The sequence below is a fragment of the Martes martes genome, assembly GCF_963455335.1.
Source record: "Martes martes genome assembly, chromosome: 1".
NCBI lineage: Eukaryota > Metazoa > Chordata > Mammalia > Carnivora > Mustelidae > Martes > Martes martes.
In genome coordinates this window covers 82,691,900-82,717,230 of record NC_137888.1, presented here as the reverse complement: position 1 = coordinate 82,717,230, position 25,331 = coordinate 82,691,900, and the positions used below count along the sequence as shown (strand labels likewise).

At 37.1% G+C, this 25,331-nt stretch overlaps 2 protein-coding genes across 2 annotated transcripts in view; one reads left to right on the top strand and one right to left on the bottom strand.

The window, feature by feature from the left end:
• Positions 1 to 429: 429 nt before the first annotated feature.
• Positions 430 to 25,331, bottom strand: part of GFM1 (G elongation factor mitochondrial 1) — a 44,060-nt gene continuing 19,158 nt past the window's right edge. Inside the window, exons 11-18 of the mRNA XM_080829698.1 lie at positions 24,874 to 24,930; positions 21,846 to 21,983; positions 20,856 to 20,938; positions 10,456 to 10,618; positions 8,217 to 8,361; positions 2,408 to 2,568; positions 1,598 to 1,651; positions 430 to 1,457 (exon numbers count right to left, since the gene is read on the bottom strand). Coding sequence (XP_080685824.1) covers positions 1,326 to 1,457; positions 1,598 to 1,651; positions 2,408 to 2,568; positions 8,217 to 8,361; positions 10,456 to 10,618; positions 20,856 to 20,938; positions 21,846 to 21,983; positions 24,874 to 24,930 — 933 coding nt within the window. The 3' untranslated portion in view covers positions 430 to 1,325. The remainder of the gene's footprint in view (positions 1,458 to 1,597; positions 1,652 to 2,407; positions 2,569 to 8,216; positions 8,362 to 10,455; positions 10,619 to 20,855; positions 20,939 to 21,845; positions 21,984 to 24,873; positions 24,931 to 25,331) is intronic.
• LXN (latexin) lies at positions 14,186 to 20,827 on the top strand. Its single transcript, XM_080829711.1, has 6 exons — positions 14,186 to 14,487; positions 15,818 to 15,880; positions 17,187 to 17,364; positions 17,634 to 17,770; positions 20,158 to 20,220; positions 20,491 to 20,827. Exons 1-6 carry the CDS (start codon positions 14,359 to 14,361, stop codon positions 20,587 to 20,589), a joined length of 669 nt encoding a protein of 222 aa, XP_080685837.1. The 5' UTR covers positions 14,186 to 14,358; the 3' UTR covers positions 20,590 to 20,827.

Genomic DNA, 25,331 nt, shown 5'->3' with positions numbered 1-25,331 from the left:
CTTTTTCTTCTATTACAAAATGGACATAGTTATAGTACTGGCTTTCATAGGGTTGTGAAAACTAAATTAAATGCACTTAAAGCATTTGGCAGATACTTTGAAAACATGCTCAATACTTCAAAAAATCTTTTTCTAGAAACCTTAAGTTATAAAGCCCAACCTGTAAATCAAGAAAAAGAAAGGAACCATTATTTTATTTCTATTATCCACTAAGAGAAAGGACTAGGAAATGCCCTTCCCATCAGATGATTTGGGGATGAAGTAATCCTCAACGATATGGTAGAACTGTCCAGGAAAGTCCAACCTAGTCTAGAAACAAAACTTAACATTTGTTCTTTCAGCATGTCAAGGAATACAATATAGGATAAATTCCAACAGACTCAAATTTAGCTAGTGTTTACCAAGTGAATGAAACTGACCAGGCAGCAACTATGTAAATTCTATTTTATTATTCAGAGTTGCAGAAACATTAAAATAAACATAGGTAAAAATAGCAATATGCAAGGGTCTGCTTTTCATTTTAACATATCCACAAGAAACTAACATAAAAGTCGGCATTTACAAATTTACAGAAGCCACAAATTGAAGCAATCACCTGTATATAAAACAGCTTGAAATCTATTAGCCATTGTAATATCCCCATGAAGAATCTGAAAAATGTTCTCTATTAAGAACATATGAAATCCACCAAACAAAAAGTCTTGTTCAAGTGTGCGTTGGTGGTACAGTGGTGAGCATAGCTGCCTTCCACAAAAGCCTGCTCATTAAAAGAGGACACTTCCCCCAAGAAGTGTCATGATATAAGCAATTCACTTTCAAATTGCTGCTTAGCAAAACAATAATTTTAAAAAAATTAGAGAGGTATGAGACACACAGAGATGAGGCAAGTATGACAAAATAAATTATTATGTGATAAACTGTTAACAAGACTGTTATTGAGTCCAGATGGAAGATAATAGGCTATTCTTTGTACTGTCTTTTTCAGCTTTTCTATGTTGAAAATTCTTAGAATAAAAAATTCGGAAAGGAAGTTTACATACCATTCTAAACTTAGAAGTATAACTGAAGTCAGTCTCTTTTTCCCTTAGATATTAAATATATTTCAGTAATAATCATATTTTATTTGAGGTTTTTCAATGAACTATAAAGCCAATCCACAGATTTGGGATATATATAGAATTATCTTTGAATATGATAGAAGCTCCTGAATGTAATAGGAAGGGCTTCTAAAATTTGTTTCAGCCTGAATTCATTCCACCAGAACCCATGAGAGTATATAAATCTTGCAGATTCAGTTATAGCTAGTCAACTTAAAGTGAGGAAAGTTAGTTCTTGGCTTTTCCTTTTTTTACAGGGAGTTGACCTGTAGCTTCTAAGTACTTATTGATGAGGTCTTCTTGTGTGGACGGTGAACAGGGCTGATATCTGCAGTACTCCATTGTGTATTCTCCCTTTCCCTAAGGAGTTAAAAAACAACAGAGATTTTGTTTGTTTGTTTTGGTACATCTACCAAGCAAAGACAGGATTTCACACATTTGAGCACTGTGTAGGGCGGTTTCTTAAAGAGCACCCGAGTAAAGTTTAAATACCTGCTTACCTCTGTGCATGACCTAAGTTCAGTGGAATAACCAAACATATCATTTAGAGGGACCTGAAAACAAACACAGGATATTCTGGTATTGCATACTGAAAAATATTTGAGAAAAGTACAGAAAAGCCTTAGGCATTTAATTCCTTTAGTCTTATGTTTCTACTAACTACTCTTGATTTAAAAGAATTAAAAGCCAGAGAAGTATATATTTGTTTTACTGAAAGTAAAAATCTTATTTAAAAATAATTTAACGTGGCAGGCACAACTAGAAACAAAATCTTTCTGTTTCACAGGGTGGACACCACTCTCATACCCACTCCACACTCTGGCTGCAGCTCAAACATGGAGAAGTGTTTCTTCTGTGAAAATGTTAATACAACTTTCCTCTGGACACCTCAATAATATGCTGATAATAGTGTCTTTTAGGAGACCTCATGTAATGTGATATACACTTTCTTCCATGAAATTTAAGTAACGCACAGGCAATGGAACTCAGTATTATCCAGTAAATAAGAGATAATGTGATAAAGCAGCTATACAAATGAAACTTGTAACAAGAAATAAAGACAACTTCTATACATCTAAGAAAATGACATATTCATAAAGGCCCACATAAATCTTTTTTTAGCTTTTGCATTTAAGAGCTGCTCTAACAGCAAATTATAGAAATTGCCACAAATACAATACTTGAATAGCTAGGAAAATGTGTCAATTCGCTCTACACTCTCCAAAACAAACTCTCCAAAACCAAAAACTAACTCTCATTTCTATCTGCGGTTACTAAAAGCAAGATTGTCAATGATCAATAGTACTTACATCGGCATACAGTGTAAAATAGTCCTCAATCCCATCTTGTCCTGTGATTACCCCATGGCGTCGGTTAATTCCCGCAATCACAGGTCCATGAAATTCATTTGGGGCTATAATTTCCACAGACATAATAGGTTCAAGAATACATAATGTTGCATTTGCCAGAGCTGGGTTAAAAAAAATACACAAATCAGTTTATTAATCTTTAAATACATGGGAACTCTTCCCTACCCAGACATACAAAAGAGAGAGTGCTTCCAAAGGTACACACAAGTGATGAGGTTCAAGTATTTGATCCGGACTCTTTTTTTCTAGTAGCTGTAATAGTCACTCTCCTAGATGGAAATTCCAGTAAGACAACACATGATTACAGTATAATAGTTCTAAACTATATTTTTATCCTTAAACATCAGTAAGCTGCAGAGACTATAAAAGGGGTCTTCAAATGACATTCAATCAAGTCCTTTAGCATCTAAATTATCCAGCTGAGAGTTACTTATTCTCTTTCTCTGAATACTTTCAGGAGTAAAAACTCTCACTGTTAAGTCTTTGTTTGACCAGGTAAACCAGTTCCTTCTGGTTGGTCCCTGGAAGACAGTTATTTTTAACTGTAAGAGAATAACTTTTATCATATATTTGGAGACAATAAACAAGTCACACCTGAGTTCTGTCTTTCCTTTTCTAGGCTAAACATTTTCAACACGTGACTGAGAATCAGAACACCAAGTTTCTAGTTTCTGCTCTGACCTCAACAAGTTATATATGCCTTTTAGAAAAACAAAATGTGTCCAGCTCTCAAGTTTCTTCACCTATAAAATAAAGACACTGGATATGAAGAGACATTTAAGCACTAAAACGTGTGTGTCCAAGCTTATTTTTATTCCCCTTAATATACAACCAGAACACTTCTTAATGTGACAAATGCCAACTGAGGGTTATATTTAATAATGTGGAGAGAACAGGATAACATTTCAAACATTCTTATCTAATTTGTATGTTATGATAGTGTGGAATAATACTTCAGCCTCAGACTGGATGAATTATCTCTAAATAAAACCTTTAAGCAGAACCTAGAAAAGATGACAAAGAAAATATTTTAAGATAATCACAGCTTTCCAGGCATCAATTTGTTTAGATTGATCAATTAATTAATTAATCAGCAATCATTCTCATATAGTCACTAAAGCACTTCTCCTAAAGCCACTAGTAGCTTAAGTGCAATAATTTTAAGAACAGCAACTTAATATGCTTGGATTTCCTTGAATTATTCTCTAATTCAAATCATAGCTCAGACCTACCATTGACTAATTAGTCCTCATTAGTGAATTTTGTTCTAAAAAAGAGAAGTAACTGAACTTTGCAGACTCCAAAGCTTCTTCAGCTAAGCCCCCCAAAACTCTGCACAGATGTGGAAGGCAGCTAACAATTTGGGACTGTAAAAACGGCTCTGGCTCTTGCAATGTCTGGGGTTATCCCAACAGCAGAGCTTCCCTGGCTCTAAAGAAATGCAATCCATGCAGAAGAAGACACCCAGAAAGACAGATATGAACAGATGTAATAAGATTTAGAACACATTACCTCGTGCTTTCAATAGGTCAGTAATATAAAAGAGCGAGATTGTGAAAGGGTCATATTTTAAAGGGAAGAAAGAAAGAGCCAGGTAGACAGTGCCTATCACTTAACTGCTGAGGATGTCTTGTCCAGTTCTCAGTTTCATATTCTCTCATCCTGCTCCTTTCCCTTTAAGTTCCTCTTTCTTCCTCAACTCATCTCCTGCCTCACTTCCAAAGAATTCATGCCTCCTTCTAAGCTGCTGTGGCAATACTCGAGTGAATTCACCCTGCTGTATTCAACAGTCACACGGCAGCCCACTCCTAAAACCTGTGTTTCCTCAAGCAGATCCGCGTGGTCTATGGCTTTTTAAGATACCAAGTAAAAATACCAACATCATCACAGGTACTTTTAAGCCTGTGGTGGTGAGAAGAGGTGGTAATATTTTTATATCAACCACTAGGAATAATGCTGATAACACCAGGCTAGGTGTTGAAGAGGCCGCATGAGGTGGTGTTCAAGGGCTAGGACTCTAGGCTGGTTTAGCTCTCAGCTCCACCAATATCATGTAATCTTAAGCCATTCAATTAACTACTCTGAGTCCTATTTTCTCAACTGTAACGTCACTGTGAACGTAAGATACGATAATTCATGCACTCAGCATAAAACACCATACATAAGTGATCAATAAATGTTATTATGAGTACTCGGAGACAAGAAGCTAGGGAACAGTGGCATGGCACAGTACCAGGTCAAAGGCAATCCAAAGGAAAGCATGACTAGCATTCACTGCCCAAGTATGCACGTGCAAGTTTTCAAAGACGTTCCTGTTATTTAATTTTACATTCTTTCACACAGTGTTATGGAATTACTATTTCCAAGCAGCCTGGGGGAAGTTTCCACACAGTAAGTATGGAGCAGAGCTGGGATCTAATCCCCAAGCCCATCACATAATAGAGCAGGAGCTCAAAGAAGGGGTGCTGTCAAGTTAACTGAGCTAACCTTTACTTCTAGGCCTTTATTTCTCTTATTGGGTGGCTACAAGTTTGAGGTTTCCGGGAAGACCAAGCATAGTGCTCTAAAACCTGGCCACAGAAGAAGATGGCAATGGTCACATTTGTAAGGTGAAACACGCCCAAAAAGAACATTGAATTTTAGATTCAGTTTTAGTTATATCACTGATTAATCTCAGAGACAAAGTTTAAACTGTCACCGAACAGTTCCAGTTTGCATTTATTTTGAAAGAACGACAATCCAAACTACTTTTCTTCCAATTTTGAATAGAGAATGGCTCATAAATCTAAGCTATTCTGATACTAGGCTCACTTCATGACATTTTTACCCCAAAACTCATATGGCATTCAAGGGAGGTTTATGCATGAAAAGCTGATTTTCTTACTGAGCTAAGGAAAACTTCCTTTTACCCTATACACTTGTCCTTCAATCATGGATGAATGAATGACAGATGAAGAAACAGCAAATTAATTCATTTTTCATGCTAGCATCCTGATTTGTACATGATTATCTGGCAAAAAAAAAAAAAAAAAAACAACCCAACTCAATTACTATCTAGTGTTTTTCCTTTACACACCTACCAGGCAGTTTTCATACTTAATGTCTGTACACTTAAATAATTAAAAAGTAAAGGTCACATATTCACCCGTTTAGCTAATATTCACAGATGTACAGACTGTTTTCATGGATGCACATGTGTAAATTATGGGCATATATGTCTGCGTTTAGTTATATCTCATATAGGAGCAATTAAAAAAGATGAGGCTTTTTGTTAACTGACAGCCATACCAATTGTCTGGCTTTGTGTAAACTCTTATCTCCAGGAAAGCTACTAATTTCCAGTCAAGAAGCAGCATAGAATAATTGGTGATTTCTAATTTAACTATACTTGTAGAAGGTATCAACATGGATGGAACTGAAGAGATTATGCTGAGTGAGATAAGTCAAGCAGAGAAAGACAATTATCATATGGTTTCACTTATTTGTGGAGCATAAGCATAATAACATGGAGGATAATAACATGGAGCATAATAACATGGAGGACATTAGGAGAAGGAAAGGAAAAATGAATTGAAGTAAATCAGAGGGGTAGATGAACCATGAGAGACTATGGACTATAGGAAATAAACTGAGGGTTTCAAAGGGGAGGGGAGTGAGCGGATGGATTAGCCTGGTGGCGGGTATTAAGGAGGACAGAGAGCACAAGCAGGCGGAGTGAAAGAGGGAGAAGCAGGCTCTCCTCTGAGCCGGGAGCAGCAAGTGTTTTAATGTGAATCATGCCTTAGAAAATCTTTCTTTGCGACTTAATTTCCCTTTTTCCTATTAACACAATCTTCAGATTACGACAAGATTTCCAGATCACAGATTTCAACTGCATTTTTAACAGAGCTGGCAAAAGAAAATGAAGGATTTTCTCTCCCTTTCACAACTGAGAAACTAATACACAAATTATTAACAGCTGCCATTAGTTTAAGTAATATAAGGAATTAGCAACCTAGTCAAGAAATGAGCAAACTTTTCCAACTACTGCCCTACACCTGGTCACAGATGCAAAGAGAAAAACAAAACGAAGTCCAAAATTCATGTAGCATCAACAAAATCGTGATTTACAGAATGCTTAAAAAATATTATGATTAATCTAATTTTTACTGTCTATTTTGACTGCCTCTGATAAAAATGTTTCTGAAATGTTTCATAAATCATAATATAATCCTCCTGTCTAAAGATACTTATGGACATTATTAATAATATGGAAGAGATGACAAAGAGAATACATTTTCTGGGTCCAGAACACAGGTTTCAAGTTCCTTTGTTGAATAACCCTGATGTCAGATTGCTGTGTTATTTGCTTTTCTCTCTTAAAAGCAAGAATCAGATATACTTGCAATTGTTTAGGTTTCTGGTTCATCAGGGTTTTGTTGTTGTTTTTTTTTTTTCCCAAAGATTTTATTTATTTATCTGACAGACTAAGATCACAAGTAGGCAGAAAGGCCGGCAGAGAGAGAGGAAGGGAAGCAGGCTCCCTTCTGAGCAGAGAGCCCGATGCAGGGCTCGATCCCAGGACCCCGAGACCATGACCAGAGCCGAAGGCAGAGGCTTTAACCCACTGAGCCACCCAGGAGCCCCCATCAGGGTTTTTAATACACTGGTTATTCTGTGTGGAAAAGGTTGACAATTCCAGCAGTTTATCAAGAGTTCTGCACCGTGAATAAAGTTTACTGAATTCCTTCAAAATATGCTGCCATCCACAAAATGCCTAAAAGCCTAAAATATCACACTTTACAAAAATTACTTAAAATTTATGGACTTCCTGATATCTGAATAAGTCACTAAAAAGAGCATGACGGCAATGTTTCTATAAAATATCTCTTAGTACTCCAACCACATCCATCTTCTTTATTAAAAACACAACAGCCAAAATATGGGAAAAGCCCAATGTCCTTTGACAGAGGAATGGTAAAGATACGGCATGCATATCTCTATCTATCTACCTATCTACACACACACACACACACACACACACACACACACACAGAAATATTACTTAGCTATCAAAAAGATTGAAATTTTGCCATTTGCAATGATGTGGATGGAACCAGAGGGTATTATGGTAAGCAAAATAAGTCCATCAGGTATTATGGTAAGCAAAATAAGTCCATCAGAGAAAGACAAATATCATATGATTTCACTTATATGTGGGATTTAAGAAACAAAACAGATGAACACAGGGGAAGGGGGGATAAAATAAAGTGAAGTCAGAGAGGGAGATAAACCATAAGAGACTTAACTCTAGGAAACAAATTTGGGGGTTGCTGGAGAGGAGGTGGTTGGGGGATGGGGTACCTGGTTGATGGGCGTTAAGAAGGGTACTTGATGTAATGAGCACTGGGTGTTATACGTTACTGACGAATCACTGAACTCTACCTCTGAAACTAATACTACACTATATACTAATTAACTGATTTTTTTAAAGTGGCAAAAAACCAGAACTTACAGGTTATCTCTAAATTTAAGCATATGACAAATATTAGGTAATTTAGGAGAACAAGGTACGCTTTTAGTTTTGTAAGGAAGAGAATACAGTAAGCTACCCTCACTTCAACTCTAGATTTGCCCACACCTGCCAAGTGCCCCGGTGGGCTGCCTGGGACCCTGGGGCACAAGACTAAAACCCAGCACTGCACTCAGAGTCTCTGACGGTCTGTCAGGGAAACAGACACCGTGCTGCAACAAACGCAGGACACAGTACCTTGTTTAAGAGCACCTTCTCCCGCACGGATGAAAGAGATTTCGTTGGAATCAACCATGTGGTGCGCCCCATCTTGCAGGACAAACCGGAGCCCAGAGAGCTTGTGACCAGAAAGAGGGCCTTTCTCACACGCATCCAAAAACCCCTGTTAGTGAATGAATACAACTTCTGGAATCAGTGGATTTCACTTCCAGGTGAATTATCAAAAATACTCACACATTTTACTGTTCAGAAATTGGAACATTTTTTTATCAATACTACACTTTACTCCTCAGAAAAAGAAGTTTTAAAAAGCTGAATAGCTTAACTACTTAAACTTTATTATTGTGGCATGAACAATCCCTTGGAAAAGCGTATCACTTAAAAGTGCAAGCTGTTTTGAAAGTACTGCTGAGAGTGCCAACACGTAACATCTTCAGGAATTACTTACCTCTTATAACCCATTATACAGACAGCCTGCTCTTAATTTTATGAGGAGGAAACAGAGGAAAAGCAAGGAAGAATACTTCCATCAAACTTGGCATTGATTCAACATGTTGAATCACTATACACCTATCAGGGCTTTGCCTCCCTGGCAGATCACTACATTATGGCTTTGGTGTTATACATGGCAGTAAGAACTGGAATTCAAAAGTAAATTCATTTTTCCTGATGCAGTTCTTTAAAAAAAAAAAAAAAACCAGCTTCATTGATGTATGACTGATACACAGTAAACTAAAGATATTTTAAAAGTATAATTTGATAAGTTTGCAATTCTTTTTCAGCCACTTCAACATTTGTAGAGCTCCCACAATTCAAGTTAGTTTTTCCTGACAATCACATTGCTGCACATAGAGTACAATATATTTCTGACACTGCAAAACTATAACCTCTATATGCTGAAAAAAACATAAGCCCTCCTTTACCTACATTAATATTGAAGAATACAAGATTAACTTAAAAGTATAAGAGTGACAAAATACTCTCTTGAAATAAAGTAATCACAAAATGCTACCACCACTAAAGCCAAAATTATAATTAGCAAAGATTTCTAAGCTTAAAGGGTAAATGAAAACCTAAAAATCTCCATGTAGGAGGACAGTTGCTGAAGGTTTACAACAGTCTTAAAGTCAGTGACCTAGAAAGCAAACAAAACACTTAACCTCTTACATGTGCAAAGCACTTCACACTTTACAAAGAAATGTCACAGAGTATTATCTGACCCTCAAGTTGGTAAGGGGTTCAAGTTTAGTTTTCTATTTACTCACACTTTACAAATGAAGAAACTGGCTCTGAACACCATGATTTACCAAAGAGTGCATTAATCAGTAGCAGACGATGGGAGAACTCAGATATTGGGAATCTTGGCAAAAGATCATGCTACTATAACAGTAAACTTAAAACCTTCATAAAACCCTACTGACTGCTACAAATTTTAATTGTTGATTGCTATTGATAACATAGGCTCAATTTATCAAAAGAAATAGAATATGATTAAGAAACAGAATGAGGGATACTTGAGTGGTTCAGTCGGTTAAGCATCCAACTCTTGATTTCAGCTCAGGTCACGATCTCAGGGATGTGAAATCGAGCCCTCTATTAGGCTCTGCCCTGGGCACAGAGCCTGCTTAAGATTCTCTCTCTCCCTCTCCCTCTGCCCCTTAGGAGAGTGCTTAAATATGAAAAGTGCTTAATATATATTTGCTAAGTGCATGTCTTTGAAAAGCTGGCTACAATCTGGAGACGGCTGGACTATGAGAAAGAAAATAAGTCCTCTTAGAGAAAGAACTACTGCTTTGTTCTGGAAAAAAGAAATAAAGGAAAAAAAGAAACAGAATGAGTTCCCCCTCATCGTCATAGCATATATTTATAGCTCTTCAACCTAATGAACTGAAGATTCTAAATCAGATGGAAAGCTTACCAATCAGATAAAGAAGCAGGACTGTAACTGAAATGAACCACAGAAGACAATGTGATAGAAATAGTATTTGAGGGGTGCCTAGCTGGCTTAGTCAGAAGAGAATGAGACCCTTGATCTTGGGGTCGTGAGTTTGAGTCCCACGTTGGGTATAGAGATTACTTAGATAAATAAAACTTAAAAAAAAAAAAAAAAAGAAGGAGCATGTGGTACATAAACAATGACTCTTGGAACACTGAAAAAATTAAAAATATAAACACACAAACAAACAAAAGAAATATGATTTGATACCACCTAATAAACTGGTTGAAAAAAATGTAATCAAGTTATTTTTGTTGTTACCTTTTCTACTGCAGGCACAAACTGCTTTGGAACATTTGCCCCAAATGTTTCATCTGAAAACTCCAACTTAGTGTAGTTCTCTGGGTCCAGAGGCTCCAGTACACCTATCACTCTTCCAAACTGGCCCGCACCACCTGATTGTTTTTTATGTGTAAATTCAAACCTGAAAGTGATTTAGGAGGGGGAAAAAATCAACATGGCATTAATATAATTAATTACCAAAATGAAATAATTCCTACCGATTTAAATGAAAAATGACATTTCACCATTTTTACTTACTTGTTCCTTTGAATTTACTGCCATAAAATTTTACTGTAAAATTTATTTAAAAGGTAATTCTCTCTTTCATGTTTTTACTTGGAGGTGAGGGTGAGGTACACCACCAAAATAATCCAAGGTGTTCTTTCATTCTGCCAATTCTTTACTTCACAAGTAGAAATGTAAAAGTGTTAAAAGTCAGTCTAAGGTTCTTGCTCTAGTAACCTACATTCAAAGAGCTCAGCCTCTTCTTTTGGAATGCCTCCCTTCCCTCGGACACAGCATTCTCTTCTTAAATCTCTACAGCTAGAGACAGTTACTTGAAAATGGGAGCTCTGCAGTTAATTTATTCAGATACTTCCTATCTAAGTTAATTTACCACTTGGACTTTATGGAGTGACGCAATACAAGGGAAGGGAGTTTCAGGTGGATTAATACCTGAAGAGAGTAATGGCAAAACAGTGACTAACATAAGTCACTCATATAAATAGACACATACACAGACAATATACAGACATGGCAGTATTTACTTCAAACCACTAATGGCCACATAAACAGAGTAAGCACTCTCTATATACTTATTAAAACATTTGTAAACATACGTTATTTCCCTGAAAAAACAAAAACAAAAAACCATTTCATGAGTATCTACTGCCTGCAAAGCATTTCTTCCTTTAAAGGGAAACCTTCCTCAAGACCTCAAGATGAAAGAGGCCACCTGCTTTCAAAATTATCTCAGGCAACTGCAGGTAAATGGACATGAATGAGCGTGTCCCTACATACAGATGTGTGGTGGTTTGAAATTACTAAATACTCATTTTTGTAGCAGACGCCAGCTTGGAGTATGCGGTTTCCTAAGAAGCCTAAATGTGAATGTGCCTGCTGAACTGCCTGTAAACAGTTTCCCAGCCACCAGGAGACTCGGGATGGGCTGAGAGAAACAAAATGCTGACAGAGACACTGTTGTGGGAGGGAAAACAACAGCTATCAGAACTAAGAGAACGGAAGGACTTGCTGCAGGGATTCCATAACCATGGGCCCCTGACAAGTCTTGGGTATGCACAAGTTCTCTGAGATGTTTACAGTTTTGTTTTCAATTTGACAATAATATGACATCAATACAAACATACGCTCTGTCTGTTGTCTGTAGGGTAATGTTTATAGTTAAGTTAAAATTTTTAAAAAATTTAAAATTCAGTTCCTCAGTTGCACTAGTCACATTTTAAGTGGTCAACGGGAACAATATAGGGCAGCACAGAGAACACTTCCAGCACTGCCCTGCAGGACCAGTTCACAAACCAGGAAGTTTCAGGGGTCACGTGTGAATCATAATCAAGTGGAGGCCGAATAATGAAACACAGAGGTACCAGGCTTGTGCTAAGCAGTTTTTACGGATCATTTTATTTGTTCTTACCCACAAACTATGATTGTGTACTATTATCACCATTTTACAGATGAGAAAGTAACTTGCCAAATATGATGCAGTTAAATGGCAGAGCCAGGACTGTACCAAAACCAATGCTCTTAATTAAACATTTTTCTAGAAGGCTAATAAGAACATAAGCTGACTTAACCTGCAAATGATGATTTCACTGAAAAAGCTTTAGAGGGTGGTACATGAAGACAGACTACAGCAGCTTACAAGAGGTGGAAGAACTAAGACATCACTTGGTAGGCAGCTAACAGGAGTGCTCAGGTAAAAGAACCCATGCCCTAGTCATGTTGGGGAGGCAATTTCGTTTTGGCAAAATATCATCACTCACGATAAAATTAATGTTAACTAGAACAGTGTTGGTTTTTTTGTTTTTTTTAGATTGTATTTATTTAAGAGAGAGCATGAATGGTGGGAAGGGGCAGAGGGAAAGGGAGAAGCTGACTCCCTGCCTAGCAGGGAGCCCAATGCAGGGCTTGATCCCAAGACCCTGAGATCATGACCTGACCTCATGACCTGAGATCATGACCTCAGCCACTTAACTGCCTGAGCCACCCTGGCACTCCATAACTGTATTGGTTTTATCTCTATTTCGTACATTTATTTTGATTTTATAGTTGTACCAAAATTGCAAGATACAGATCTTTTTACTTAGTTTTCATTCATATTAGTTTTCATTATCAACAAAAAGCTCTTTCAACATCATCAGAATGTACTCAGTCACTCTTTCCTGGACACTATCAAAGAAACCCACGATTCAAACAATACACACACACACACAATGACAACCTAAGAGGTTGGCTGATACATGAATGACTCACCCTCTCACGCCCAAAAAGAAAAATCTTCCTTTTTTTTTTTTCTTTTTTTTTTTTTTGAAAAAAGCCTTAAGGAGAGAAACCCTGTCATCCTCAACTCACTTGATAATTGGTTGACTAACGTAACTAGAAAAGACAGAAATGCCTTATTCCTTACATTAAGAATATATATATACTTACTGCAAATAAAGACTATGAGTAAATTAAAAAGGATATTTGAGGGAGAGAACACATTACAAATACATTTTTAAGTTTATTTTTTAAAGCACAATACATATGCCCACCCAAAGAACCTTCAAAATCCATTTTGAGGGGAAAAGGCAAAGAATGTCTATTTTCCAAGCCAATGAGCTTGGAAAGTTTGGCCATACGGATAAAAAGTAACCTTAGCTTCCTGATCTAGAACAAATCCAAAGCCTAAATTATAGTCCCTTCAAAGGTAAAACAAAGTAATTAAGAAACCTGGAGAATGGAAATGCACTACCTACTAAAAGTCTGTGCTTGCTTGAGCAGCTATAAAAACTCTCATCTTTGTTAGAAGTTTCTTCAATGCAGTGCTTGAAGTTCAGTTCTTAAATGTTTTAATTCTTAAAGTAAAAATGTCAAAGTGATCAGAAGGTCAGAAGCATGGTTTTACAGCAAAACCTCATTTTTTCTAAGATTAGCAAAGGGAGAGAGGGGTGCAGGTGTATTTATTTCTCTTGATCTAAATAAATTACATAGTCCTCCAAATTAATGCTAATTTCTCATATGCTGATTTGGGCAGCATTGGTCCAATGCCACAGAAAAGGGGATTAACCAATAGGGCTCCTGCACCTGAGAAGGGGAAAGAGAAAAAAGTAACCAACCGACTCACTACTGGAGCTCCTTCTGCACTTTGCCCTGGGCCTGACACTGTGAGTAGTGTCTGAGGAAGTTGTGCTCCGAAGGGCATGTGAAGCAACCAGATTTCTTCCAAGAGGAAACTGGAAGCCCGAGACGCACGCTCCATAAACGAAAAGGCCAGAACGCCCCTCCCTGCACTTCAGTAAAGGTTAATGAAAGGAAGCACAAAGTCCCAGCTAGCCTAACCCACCAACTCCCTCCCCACACCTCCACCCTCGCCAGCCGGAAAGGCCAGGGCTCTCCCCTCGAAGGAACAAGTCAGTACTGTGGGTGGCAGTGGGGCGGGGCCACAGGAGCAGCAGCGGGAGCCAGCGCCCCTGCGGCAGCTTCCTGAATCAGAAGGAGGGAAGGAGGAAGAGAAGAAGGGTGGGAGCTGGCGATCCCGCCCACACCCCGCCCGACCTCTGCGTGCGACTCTTCCGTTGCAGCTACCCGGCAGAAGGCTGAACCAGCGGTGCGCTGGGAACGTTTGGTCCCTGCAACTTGAGCAGCCGTCAGCTCCCACCAAGAATGGAAATCCCCCCGACCCATTTCCCAGCCTCCAGGGCAGCCTCGGTGGCGGAGAACTGCATCAACTACCAGCAGGGGACCCCCCACAAGGTGTTTCTGGTGCAGACTATCAAACAAGCCAGCATGGAGGTGAGTCCGACAGAGGGCAGTGGGCGGGTGCCTGCACCTACTTGCTTTCCCTCCACTCCCGAGGGTCTCAGCCTCGTTCTTCGGGAGACTTCCCTTCCACTCCACCCTTGCCTGTTTTGGGACTCCCTGTTGACGTCAGGTCTAGGGAAGTTAACATTTCTGGGGATAGCTGACACTCCAGGACAGCCACAGCTGTTTGTTTTTTCTTGGAAAGGCAGAGACATCGATACAGGTTTTAAGGGGCACTTACAAGAAAAGTAAAAGCGTTCTAAATGTGGGGCAGCATTTCACCATTTTCTGAATGAAACCTGTAGAATCATTCAAAAGAATCTCAAAACTGCTACTGCATTTCTCATCTGCTACTCCAATCTGAACCAACAAAACATCCCGTCTTCCAAACAATACTTCTTTGCCGAAATTTTAGGAACAATCTTAATCAGACCCTTTGACCAAAATGAAGGGGGAAGCAAAGAGCAAGACAAACTGACAACCAAAGTCAGAGAACAAAAGCATTGTGGGCTGAAGCTTTAACTACCCAACACCACTACCACTGATTCCTGTAAAAGATAATGCTCCCTCTGGCAAAGGGTTAAATTAAGTGCTTAAGGCCACAGCTGTCACTAACTAGGCTTGTTTCTATTTTACTAAAATGTAAGATTTGAGATTGTTGCTTAGTTATCTGACATAAACTTAACTAACAGTCTGTAAGAGCTGACAGGGAGTAGATGTTACTTCAAAACTGCACCAGATAATTAGGTATACACTCTTAACTGTATCTTGATTCAAAAGTGAAATACCTACACAACTGTCTTACAGTTATAAAATTTGTTAAAGTATCATTTTGCAGGTCCACTAATGGACAAATAAAAACAGTATTTAACATCTCTAACCACGTCACAGTAATCTGTCCCCAAATGGAATTGACCTTCCTTGAACAGTGTTTGGAGGATACACAGGGCTTTTTGAAAATGTTTTCAATGGTATATACTGTTTTTCATCTTAGAATCAAAAGGTGTTTCACAATTTCTTTTGTAGAGAATTCAGAATCACAAATCCAGAGGTTGAAGTCCTCTGATGAATGAAAGTGAATTATAACTTATTTTATATATGCTTTTATCCCACTCTTCTGTACTCACCCAAAATAAATCTCATAATGTACCTCCTAAATTAGATGTTACATACATGGTGACATGCCTTTTTCAAAGTCAAAGGCTTTAATCATTTACCCTTACCAAGTCAGCCCTCTGTCCCAACCAAATGAGAATGTATTTTTCTAACAACACAAAGAACGGAGTTATTCTTATAATAACTCACCACATTTTCTTAATAGGATATTCCAGGAAAAGGACACAAGTATTGCCTTAAATTTTCTGTGGAAGAAATTATCCAAAAAGTAAGTAAAATGTCCTTTATTATGAAATAAAATTTGACTTTATAAATATTTTAGATCACCTTTCCTAATCAAATCATAGGATTAACTTGTATTTTTTTTTAAAGTTGTTGTGAAATTCCTGCCTTGAAAAAAATAATGAGCATTCAAGGGTCCGATTATACTCTTTTAAAAACATACTCTGAGATACATGAAGTAATTCTATTCAGCTATTTAGAAAAGACTACCCATATCAATTCAAATAAATTCTTTTTTTTTTTTTAAGATTTTATTTATTTATTTGACAGAGAGAGATCACAAGTAGGCAGAGAGGCAGGTAGAGAGAGAGGGGGAAGCAGGCTCCCTGCTGAGCAGAGAGCCCGATGCGGGGCTCGATCCCAGGATGCTGGGATCATGACTTGAGCAGAAAGCAGAGGCTTTAACCCACTGAGCCACCCAGGCGCCCCCAAATAAATTCTCTTAAATATATTCTTAGGGCAGTCTGAACTTATGCCTGATATGAACAAATGAAGTAATTTACTCTCCAGTCATCATCACTTCCTTATGTCTGCCTTTCTCATTCTATTTTTTATTTCTTCCAATTAAAGAAAGCTGGTGCATTTAGGTATTCATGAGCAATAAAATGATCAAATGATACCAGTATGTTCATAGGAATCTTTCAGTAATGTGGCAGGGAGATTTTTAAATATTACATACCTGCCAAATTATTAGTGAGACAAACTTTAAAAAAAAAAAAAAAGGAACTGCAGTTTGTAACATAACCATCTGAAAACTTTTTAAAAAGCTTGCTCTTTTGTTGAGCATAATTCAGAAGAGACACAGGCTAACATAAGAGATTTATTAAAAGATTATCTGATTATCTGAGCTGCTAGACAGCCATCTTTCAAAGCAGAACCAATGCTTCTATTTGCTCCTATTTTCTAATTTTACATCTAGACACAGATTAATTTATCTGGGCAGAGGGTAGAGTAAGACTTAAAAAGTAATGGAAATCTAGAGGTAGTACATAAAGTCAGACTAAAATCTGGCCTCACAAATGGGACACCCCATTAACACTAACATAATAAAGTTTTAAGATGAACTGTAAGATTATGATACTTGATAAGTTATAAAATAAGTTATCTATTTTAGATACCTTCAAGAAAACTGTAGGCCACACCCAATTAAGATAGCTCTGTAATAGACACTCTGAAGTCAAGTTTGAAACATGATTAGGGGGCCAACACTTTAAATGTTGCATCTCAAGAATGACAATTAGGAATGGATGGCCATTTACATGTAAAGGTATTTTGCAAAATGTTTCAAACAGCAAGTTACACTGAACTGTACAGCAGAAGTACTTTATCCTCTAATGGGACAAGATACTGCACCAGAAGTCAACTTCACATTTGAAGGAGAAATTGGAAAGAACCCAGATAAAGAAGATAACACATTTTATCAAAGACTCAAGTCCATGAAGGAACCACTTGAAGCACAAAATATTCCAGGTATATAAGTATGGCATGGAAAAATTTTTTCAACTTTAAGATCAGTATAAATTATCTGTGCTCAAAACTGTTAGATGTTAACAATATGTTGGAAATATACTGGCTTTTTCAAAAATATTCATTACCAATCTAATTCAACAAAAAAGGGACTTAGTTATATTCTGTACATATTTGAAGGAAACTAAAACATGACTAGAATTTAGATTTCTTAAAGGTTAACACTGTATGTATAAATAATTCCATTTACCATATATATGTTTCCTCACCAGACAGTTTTGGAAATGTATCTCCAGAAATGAAGCCAGTTCGACACTTAGCCTGGGTTGCTTGTGGTTATATAATATGGCAGAATTCTACTGAAAACACATGGTATAAAATGGTAAAAATTCAAACTGTCAAGCAAGTGGTAAGTGATTTCTATAAAATATACTATTAACAGGGTTGTATTTTACTGAAAGTGTGATCATTCAAATTGGATAAATAGTGTCCCTTCGGTCATTTTGTATTTAAAATAGTGAAGCTTCTATTTTGAAGGAGAGGTCAGTTACAACCCAGGTTAAAAAAGTTGAAGCTATGGTATCAAGAGAGTAAAGTACTGAGTTATAAATAATTTGGCATTCAGTTTTTGTGCTCAGATTAATATAGAGTATATCCTTTGGTGATCTAAATTTTGTACTGAAGTCTTTATAGCTATGCAAATGAAACTACCTCTCTTTTTCTTCCTCTATTGAAATGGTGGTGCCAGAGCTCCTCAGAGACATGGCTGGCATTTCTTTGCCCCAAGAATCAGCTAGAACATATATCTTAGCATCTTTTCATCTTTGTGAAACTTGCTTTATATCATTTTCTTTTCTAGTCATAATCTACCACCTCATATCTTACTGCTAGCCTGCTCTTCTTTTAAGTCTGATAGGACTAGAACCTCCTCTTTCTAGTCTTTAAAGACATAAAGTCAACTTCACACTTTAGCTTTATTAAGAAGTTAAAAAGAAAAAAAGTCAACCGTTGATATCTAATGGATATGAAGAAAAACAGAGTACAAAGAAACCACAACAAACAGTTTTAGTTCTATAAGAAAAAAGGACTTTCCGAATGACTTGTTTCAGCTTGCTGGAAACAAACTGCAAGGCAGCTGGAGCACCTTTACTCCACAAGCTTTTGCAACCACTTAGTAGATACCTACGGGCACTGGCAGCCAGGACACCCAATCACAATAATTAGAATATGATGTCAATATCTAACATAAATACCACAACTACATTTTAAGAAACAGAGCCTTTTTTTTGTTTGTTTTTTAAACAAAAAACAAAAAATAGCCCTGTGTTGGGCACCCCGCGTGGAGCCCAACACAGGGCTTGAACTCACAACCCTGAGATCAAGACCTGAACTAGATCACAAGTCAGACGCTTAACCCTCTGAACCACCTAGGCATCCCAACGCAGGATTTTTCTTAATGCATTTCTGCAGACATTTACTTTGGTTACAAATTCCTACTGGGGTAACAAGGCTCAAATAATTGAGTAAAAGGTCCAGGTTACAGAGGTTATACAATCATAATCATGGTTTTCAAGGCATGACCTTGTAGCAAAATATGCTCAAGACAGTGCTAGAAGTTTGATGACAGAAAACTCCTATAACTCTTCATCAAAGTTTTAAAGCATTATTAAAATTTCAGCAGAAAGGTTTACTGCACATTTATAATTGCTATTAACCGAAGAGGCCACAGCAGCTCATGCTGCCCCTTGGAGGCCAGGGATGGTTTCAACACATTGATTATAAACCTTAAAAAGCCTTGTACAGCAAATCTCTGGTGAATGTAGTTTTAAATGATGTGGATGCAGTATTTCTGTGTAGCTGGTGGTCTAAATACTTTATATGCCCAAAACAATAAGCAGCACAGATCAAAGCTTTAATTGCAAAATGATTTAACTACATTGTTTTCCTATTTTCAGTTTTTAAAAAGAGAATTTCCATTATAAAATTGGTTTCCTTTCATGTAAACACTCATTTCAGTAGTTTATCCCCTAAAACGATGCTTTTCTGAAAAATAGAAACATTAAGGAATCAATCTTTGACAAACTTCAGATCGTAATGTTCTGAGGTAACTATCACAACTCAGGGAACACAGCTTTTAGAACAAAAGGTGAAGGGGCGCCTGCGTGGCTCAGTGGGTTAAGCCTCTGCCTTCAGCTCAGGTCATGATCCCAGGGTCCTGGGATAGAGCCCCACATCAGGCTCTCTGCTCCGCGGGGAGCCTGCTTCCTCCTCTCTCTCTGCCTGCCTCTCTGCCTACTTGTGATCTCTGTCACACAAATAAATAAAAATCTTAAAAAAAAAAACAAAAAAACAGGTGAAAAATCATGATTTCAAAATGTAGTTTGAAAGAAAGCTTTTTTGTAAGAACATAGTTTTTCTTTTTCTTTTTTGTGTGAGAGAGAGACAGCGAGCATGCAGGCATGGGTATTGAGTAGTAAGGGCAGAGGGAGGGAAAGGGAAGCTCAAGCATGCTCCAGGCCCCGTGCCAGCCCAGGGCAGGGCTCCAGCTCACGACCAGGAGATCGTGACCTGAGTCAAAACCAAGAGTTGGATACTTAACTGACTAAGCCACCCAGGTGCCCCAGGAACACAGTTTTTCTGATCAGGCTAAATAAATTATAACATTCAATTTTTGTTTTTACTTATTAAGTGAAAGTATTACCATCTAGTAATGAAAGCTGAATTTTAAAATGAACATACATACCACTTTTGCCAAAGATACTGTTTCAAACACCAGCTTTTTATTTTTTATGATAGCAAAGAAATGATGACTTCATTGAGTTAGACTACACCATTCTACTTCATGACATTGCATCTCAGGTAAAGTATCATCTACTTTTCTGAGACTTTGAAAACTGAGACTTGTTTTAGAGCCACAGTGTATGTATGCCTTATAATTTTGACCCTAAATCAGAATTCCTGTAAATTAATATAGACACCAGGTTAAAGTATATTATACTTGTAGCCAAACTTCTTTATTGCTATTCTCTGTAAGGACTGTTTTGTCTCTAACAAAATCTAAACCAACATTGTTTTCTTACATGTTTTCTGAATTTTATCACAGTATTAGTTAGTTTCCTTTACTTGCAGGAGATTATTCCTTGGCAAATGCAAGTTCTCTGGCACCCGCAGTATGGTACTAAAGTCAAACATAACAGCCGTCTGCCAAAGGAAGCACAACTAGAATAACGGAAGACCCTAACACTGACATGTCAACGTACTTACTGATGATGTGTGTATGCCAGTCTTCACTGATACCTAGCTTATGGGGTCAAGCAAATCCCAAAATGTCACTTTGTATAAATGTCTTCATGACAGTATAGAACTACACAGATTCCATAATAGAGACTCACATGATGTAAAAGTGTCCCAACACTTAACGGTGGTATGTATATCCCATAATAAAAAGCTTCAATTCCGGCCTCACAGTATGTTTAATTCTGCTGCATACTTACGGGACGGGGGCAGTAATGGTCTCTCTGAAAGCAACTTTTGGCTTTCCTGTGACACAAGGACAGCCATATTCTCTTTCCATCCTCTAAAAAGAAGAGGGGAGATAATTTTTTGGTATACTTAAAAAAACAAACTGAAAGAAGAAAAACCAAAAGAATCTTAACTACCTTTGAAGCACTCATTTAAATATGATAAAAAATGATAAATCTTAAATCATTTAAGTATCTTACAAAGGTTAGATACATGATTTAAGTAATACAAATGACTCTTAAAGATTTTATAGAAATGAATTCTAATTTAGACTGTTCAACTTACACTTACCTCGAATTAATCTATCCACTAAAACTTCACCTTTATTTCATATAATTGTATATTCTCTGGAATAGCCTATAAATCTGTTGTCAGAGTTTCTACTATCTTAATTTCAAAAATATGATCACAACCAGGATTTTTAATCTTAAGTTAAATAGCTTTTGTTTTCATTCAAAGATACAGAAGACCTTTCCTAGGGAAAATATAAGGCATCTACTCTTTCTATTACCTAAATTCTAGTACTAAATCTATCTAAACCTTCAAGTACTGACTTGAGAAGAAAACAGATAAGAAATTGTTCCAAGAGTGGGTACTGGTGGGCTAACTTCCTCAGCAGGTCTCTCCCTGCAGGTTGTCTCCCTAAAGCTGGCACTGGGATTTGCAATGACCCAACTAACCGTGACCTAGTGTTGGATGAACGATCTTATTGCAAATACTTGGGAATCTTGATTTCAGGAGTCTGCAAATGTTTTACAAATATAAGGATTTAGAAATAAAGAATAATTAATTTTTAAGAGATGGTAACATTTATAACATAGTATACCACATCTGATATAAACCAGAATGAAATCTGAAGAACCACTATTAGTTTACAGTCATTAGACTGAGAATTATTGACTTGTAACAAAACAGAGACATAAATAAAATGAATTTAAGTTAATTTCCATATTATTCATTACCTGAGCATAGATTTCTAAGTGTAATTCTCCCATTCCAGATACAATTGTCTCTTTGCTCTCATTGTCAAAGTGGACTTTAAATGTGGGATCTTCTCTTGTAAACCTGCCAATACCTTTTGAAAATTTTTCCAGATCATTCTTGAAAAAAAAGAAAGTCATTACACATTTTAGTAAGCATGATAAGCAATGGGATTGTTGAAAGAACTTTACTAAATGAAATCAAATACATTAACAGTTAAGAAATAATAATGATCCCCATCTAGTTCCTAGGCCAGACCCCTTCAATATGTAAGCTTGGACACCACACAGTCAACAGAGCAGGGAATGGTTGGCTGACAGAATTTTCTTTCCACAAGATATAAAACAAGAGTCTAAGGCTTAACTATACCCTTTCCTATTTTATTCTTGGATATAATTGAAATTGTCCATTTGTGGAAAACTTTCTCCATGAAGGGAAAAGAAGAATCTGTGTTACTCTATCACACTTTAGAAATTCTACACATAATCAAAGGAATCCACATGTTTCACAAGACCTGATTGTAGAATCAAGCAGGACAGTTAAGACCAAGAGTAAGGCAAATGCCACAGTGAGACTTCCTTTCAAAACAGCCTGCTTGGATGTGATTGCATGTACCTTTATTCTCCTTAGATATAATTCCATACATGGTAAATAGAATTATGGCCCTCTAAGGATATGCCCTAATACCCCCAAACCTGTGAATGTTACTTTATGTAGTGAAGGGGATTGTGCAGTTATTATTAAAGTTACAGGCTTTGTGATGGGAAGATTACCATGAAGAATCTAGGTTGGCCCAATGTAATCACATGGGCCTTTAAAAAGGAAGAGGAAAACAGAAGGGTTAGGTTAGAAAGATAGAATGAGGAAGAGGCAGAAGATATCTGAAGCACAAAAGTGACTGATTGCATGGTGGAAGGCACTGAAGACAAGATGATGGGGCCATAAGCCTAGGAAAATGGACAGCCTCTCAAACTAAAAAACAACAAACAACAAAAAAAAAACCCAGGCCCCAGGTGACAGTCATCAAAGAAATGGGGACCCCAGTCCCAACAGCCACAAGGAGCTGAATTTTGCCAACAATTTGAGTAAGCAAAAAGTAAAATGTCCCCAAGAGCCTCCAGAAAGGGACAGTCCTGTCAATATCTTGATTTTAGTCAATTAAAAACTACGTCAGATTTCTAACACTGTATAATACATTTGTGCTATTTTAAGCCACCAAGTATGTGGTACTTTCTTCTTATGGCAGCAATAGAAAACTAACACACCCTGAATCACCAGTATTTAACACCGATAGGTGTGTGCATGGAACTGTGCTATATGTTTTGAATATGTACCTCAAATTCTAACCAAAATGCTGCAAGACACACCTATCCACATTTCACAGGTGAGGAAACTAGATGTAGAAAGGCTGAGTGACCAGCTCTAGGCCACAGAGCTAGTGCATGGCAAAGCTGAGACGGAATCCTCGGTTAGTCTATCTCTGAAGTTTTTTGGCCTTTTCCCTACATTAGCCAAGTACCCTCAACTTACTAGAAGATCATCCTTGCCCCCACTATCGAGATTCACAGCTTTATGCAGTGATTTCATTATTTGATTTAAATTTACTCCAGCAAACAGACAACCCTGATACTAAAAAACACTTAGATATTGATGCCTTTGATTTTCCTTCACTTTTGTGAACAGTATCAACAGTTAAATATCTTTAACTTCTCTCCCTGATTATTCAGAAGGGAAAAGCAAGCAATTTTAGCAAAGCACCTGGAACTGTGGCATTTCACTGTATGGTAAGATGCAAGATTTGCCTTTCCTCAAATTTCTGAGATGGAATGACATAATATTTCTTGCTCCCTTAACATTTTTTTCTATACTGAGAAGGGTCTGGAAAACCTCACTTCCTCAAAACAGAGGAAGAAGTACCTGTTAGTGTATCCATAAGACAATACATCAGAGTATGTTTTGTAAATAATAGTTCCCAGATGACATGAGATTATAAAATATTCCCTCAATGCATGAATGAGTTCATTTCAATTTACCATATTAACATGACTGTTATGAATGTCAGACCAACTTAAGAACTCAATTATGCGAGCAATGCAAACTAATTCCAATGGTAGTAATGCAAATAAGAACCTATTCAAGAAATTCTGGTTTCATAAAAAGCTAAATGACATCAAACCCAACCATAAAACTATTCTATTTGAAACTGACAAAGAGGTGCCTGGGTGGTTCAGCTGGTTAAGATATGACTCTTGAATTCAGCTCAGGTCTTGATCTCAGGATTGCGAGTTCAAGCCCTACATCCACACCCAGCATGCAGTCTACTTAAAAAAAAAAAAAAAAAAAAAAAAGGTGACGCAGTGCCTGGTAGTTCAGTCAGTTAAGCATCTGTCTTCAGCTCAGGTCATGATCCCATGGGCCTAGGATCTGCCTTGCATCGGGCTCAGTGCTCAGCGGGCAGTCTGCTTCTCTCCCTGCTCCTGCTCCCTCTCCTTCTCTATCAAATAAATAAATGAAATCTTTAAAAAAAAAAAAAAAGTGAGGAAAAGTCTTGTTTGCAGGCTTTCCATGTTATAATGAGATATATACTTCATAACTACCACAAATCCAGAGATGTATCATAATCCATGAGGCAATTAACCTATGTAGTAATCTAATGTAGTTCAATGAGGTTTTACTATAACTTAGGACAAATGTCCTTATTTCCCCTTTTCCGTTCCTTTATGATTTGAATATAGGAAAATATTCTTACCCCTTTGGAGCCAATGATACTGTAAAGAGTTAGAAAGCACAGTCTTGTGCCTACTTTAATACCATCAACTTTTTCAGGTATAATGAGAACTGATTACTCCCAAGAGACTGGTAATTTTAGAAGGTGATTTCAATACCAAAAGAAGAAATAGAGACCATAAGATTGCTGGGTATCACAAGATACTATGTGCATTGTGTAGAAAGATGAAAAACAGCTCAAGTTTTTATTGTGCTATACTGAGATTGAAACCAAACTCCTACCTTGTTAGAAGGCTTCATTGCTATTGAAATGACAGGATCAGGAACATGAATTGACTCCTAAAATATTTTTTAAAAGAACAAAGAAGAATTCAAGTACAGTACTATTTGGGTCAGGGATGGATTAATTTTAATATGCTACTTACAAAAGAACAAAGGACAAATACTAGTCAACAAGTTTACGCTAGACAATATATATCTTGATCTGTTTTGTATTAAATATATTAATATAATACATTAATAAATGAATGCATATACTTACATGATCTCCTTCCTCCCAAAATAACAAAAAAAGATTATTCACTATTTAAAACCCCTAAGTTTACTGACACATTCATTTTAAACATAATCATAATGAACCCAAATGCCAAAATGTGAAATTCTTATTGGCCAGTGGCTACACGTGCTGTTGCTATCTTTTGCTAAGTTACTTTATTTAATCAAAATATACCATGACTGAT

What these genes read in the sequence shown, in the direction of transcription:
- LXN (XM_080829711.1), top strand. Translation starts at nt 14,359, where the DNA reads ATGGAAATCCCCCCGACCCATTTCCCAGCCTCCAGGGCAGCCTCGGTG. An exon ending in TCAAACAAGCCAGCATGGAG is followed by an intron (nt 14,488 to 15,817) that starts GTGAGTCCGACA and finishes TTTTCTTAATAG; the next exon opens with GATATTCCAGGAAAAGGACA. An exon ending in TTCAAACTGTCAAGCAAGTG is followed by an intron (nt 17,771 to 20,157) that starts GTAAGTGATTTC and finishes TTTTTATGATAG; the next exon opens with CAAAGAAATGATGACTTCAT.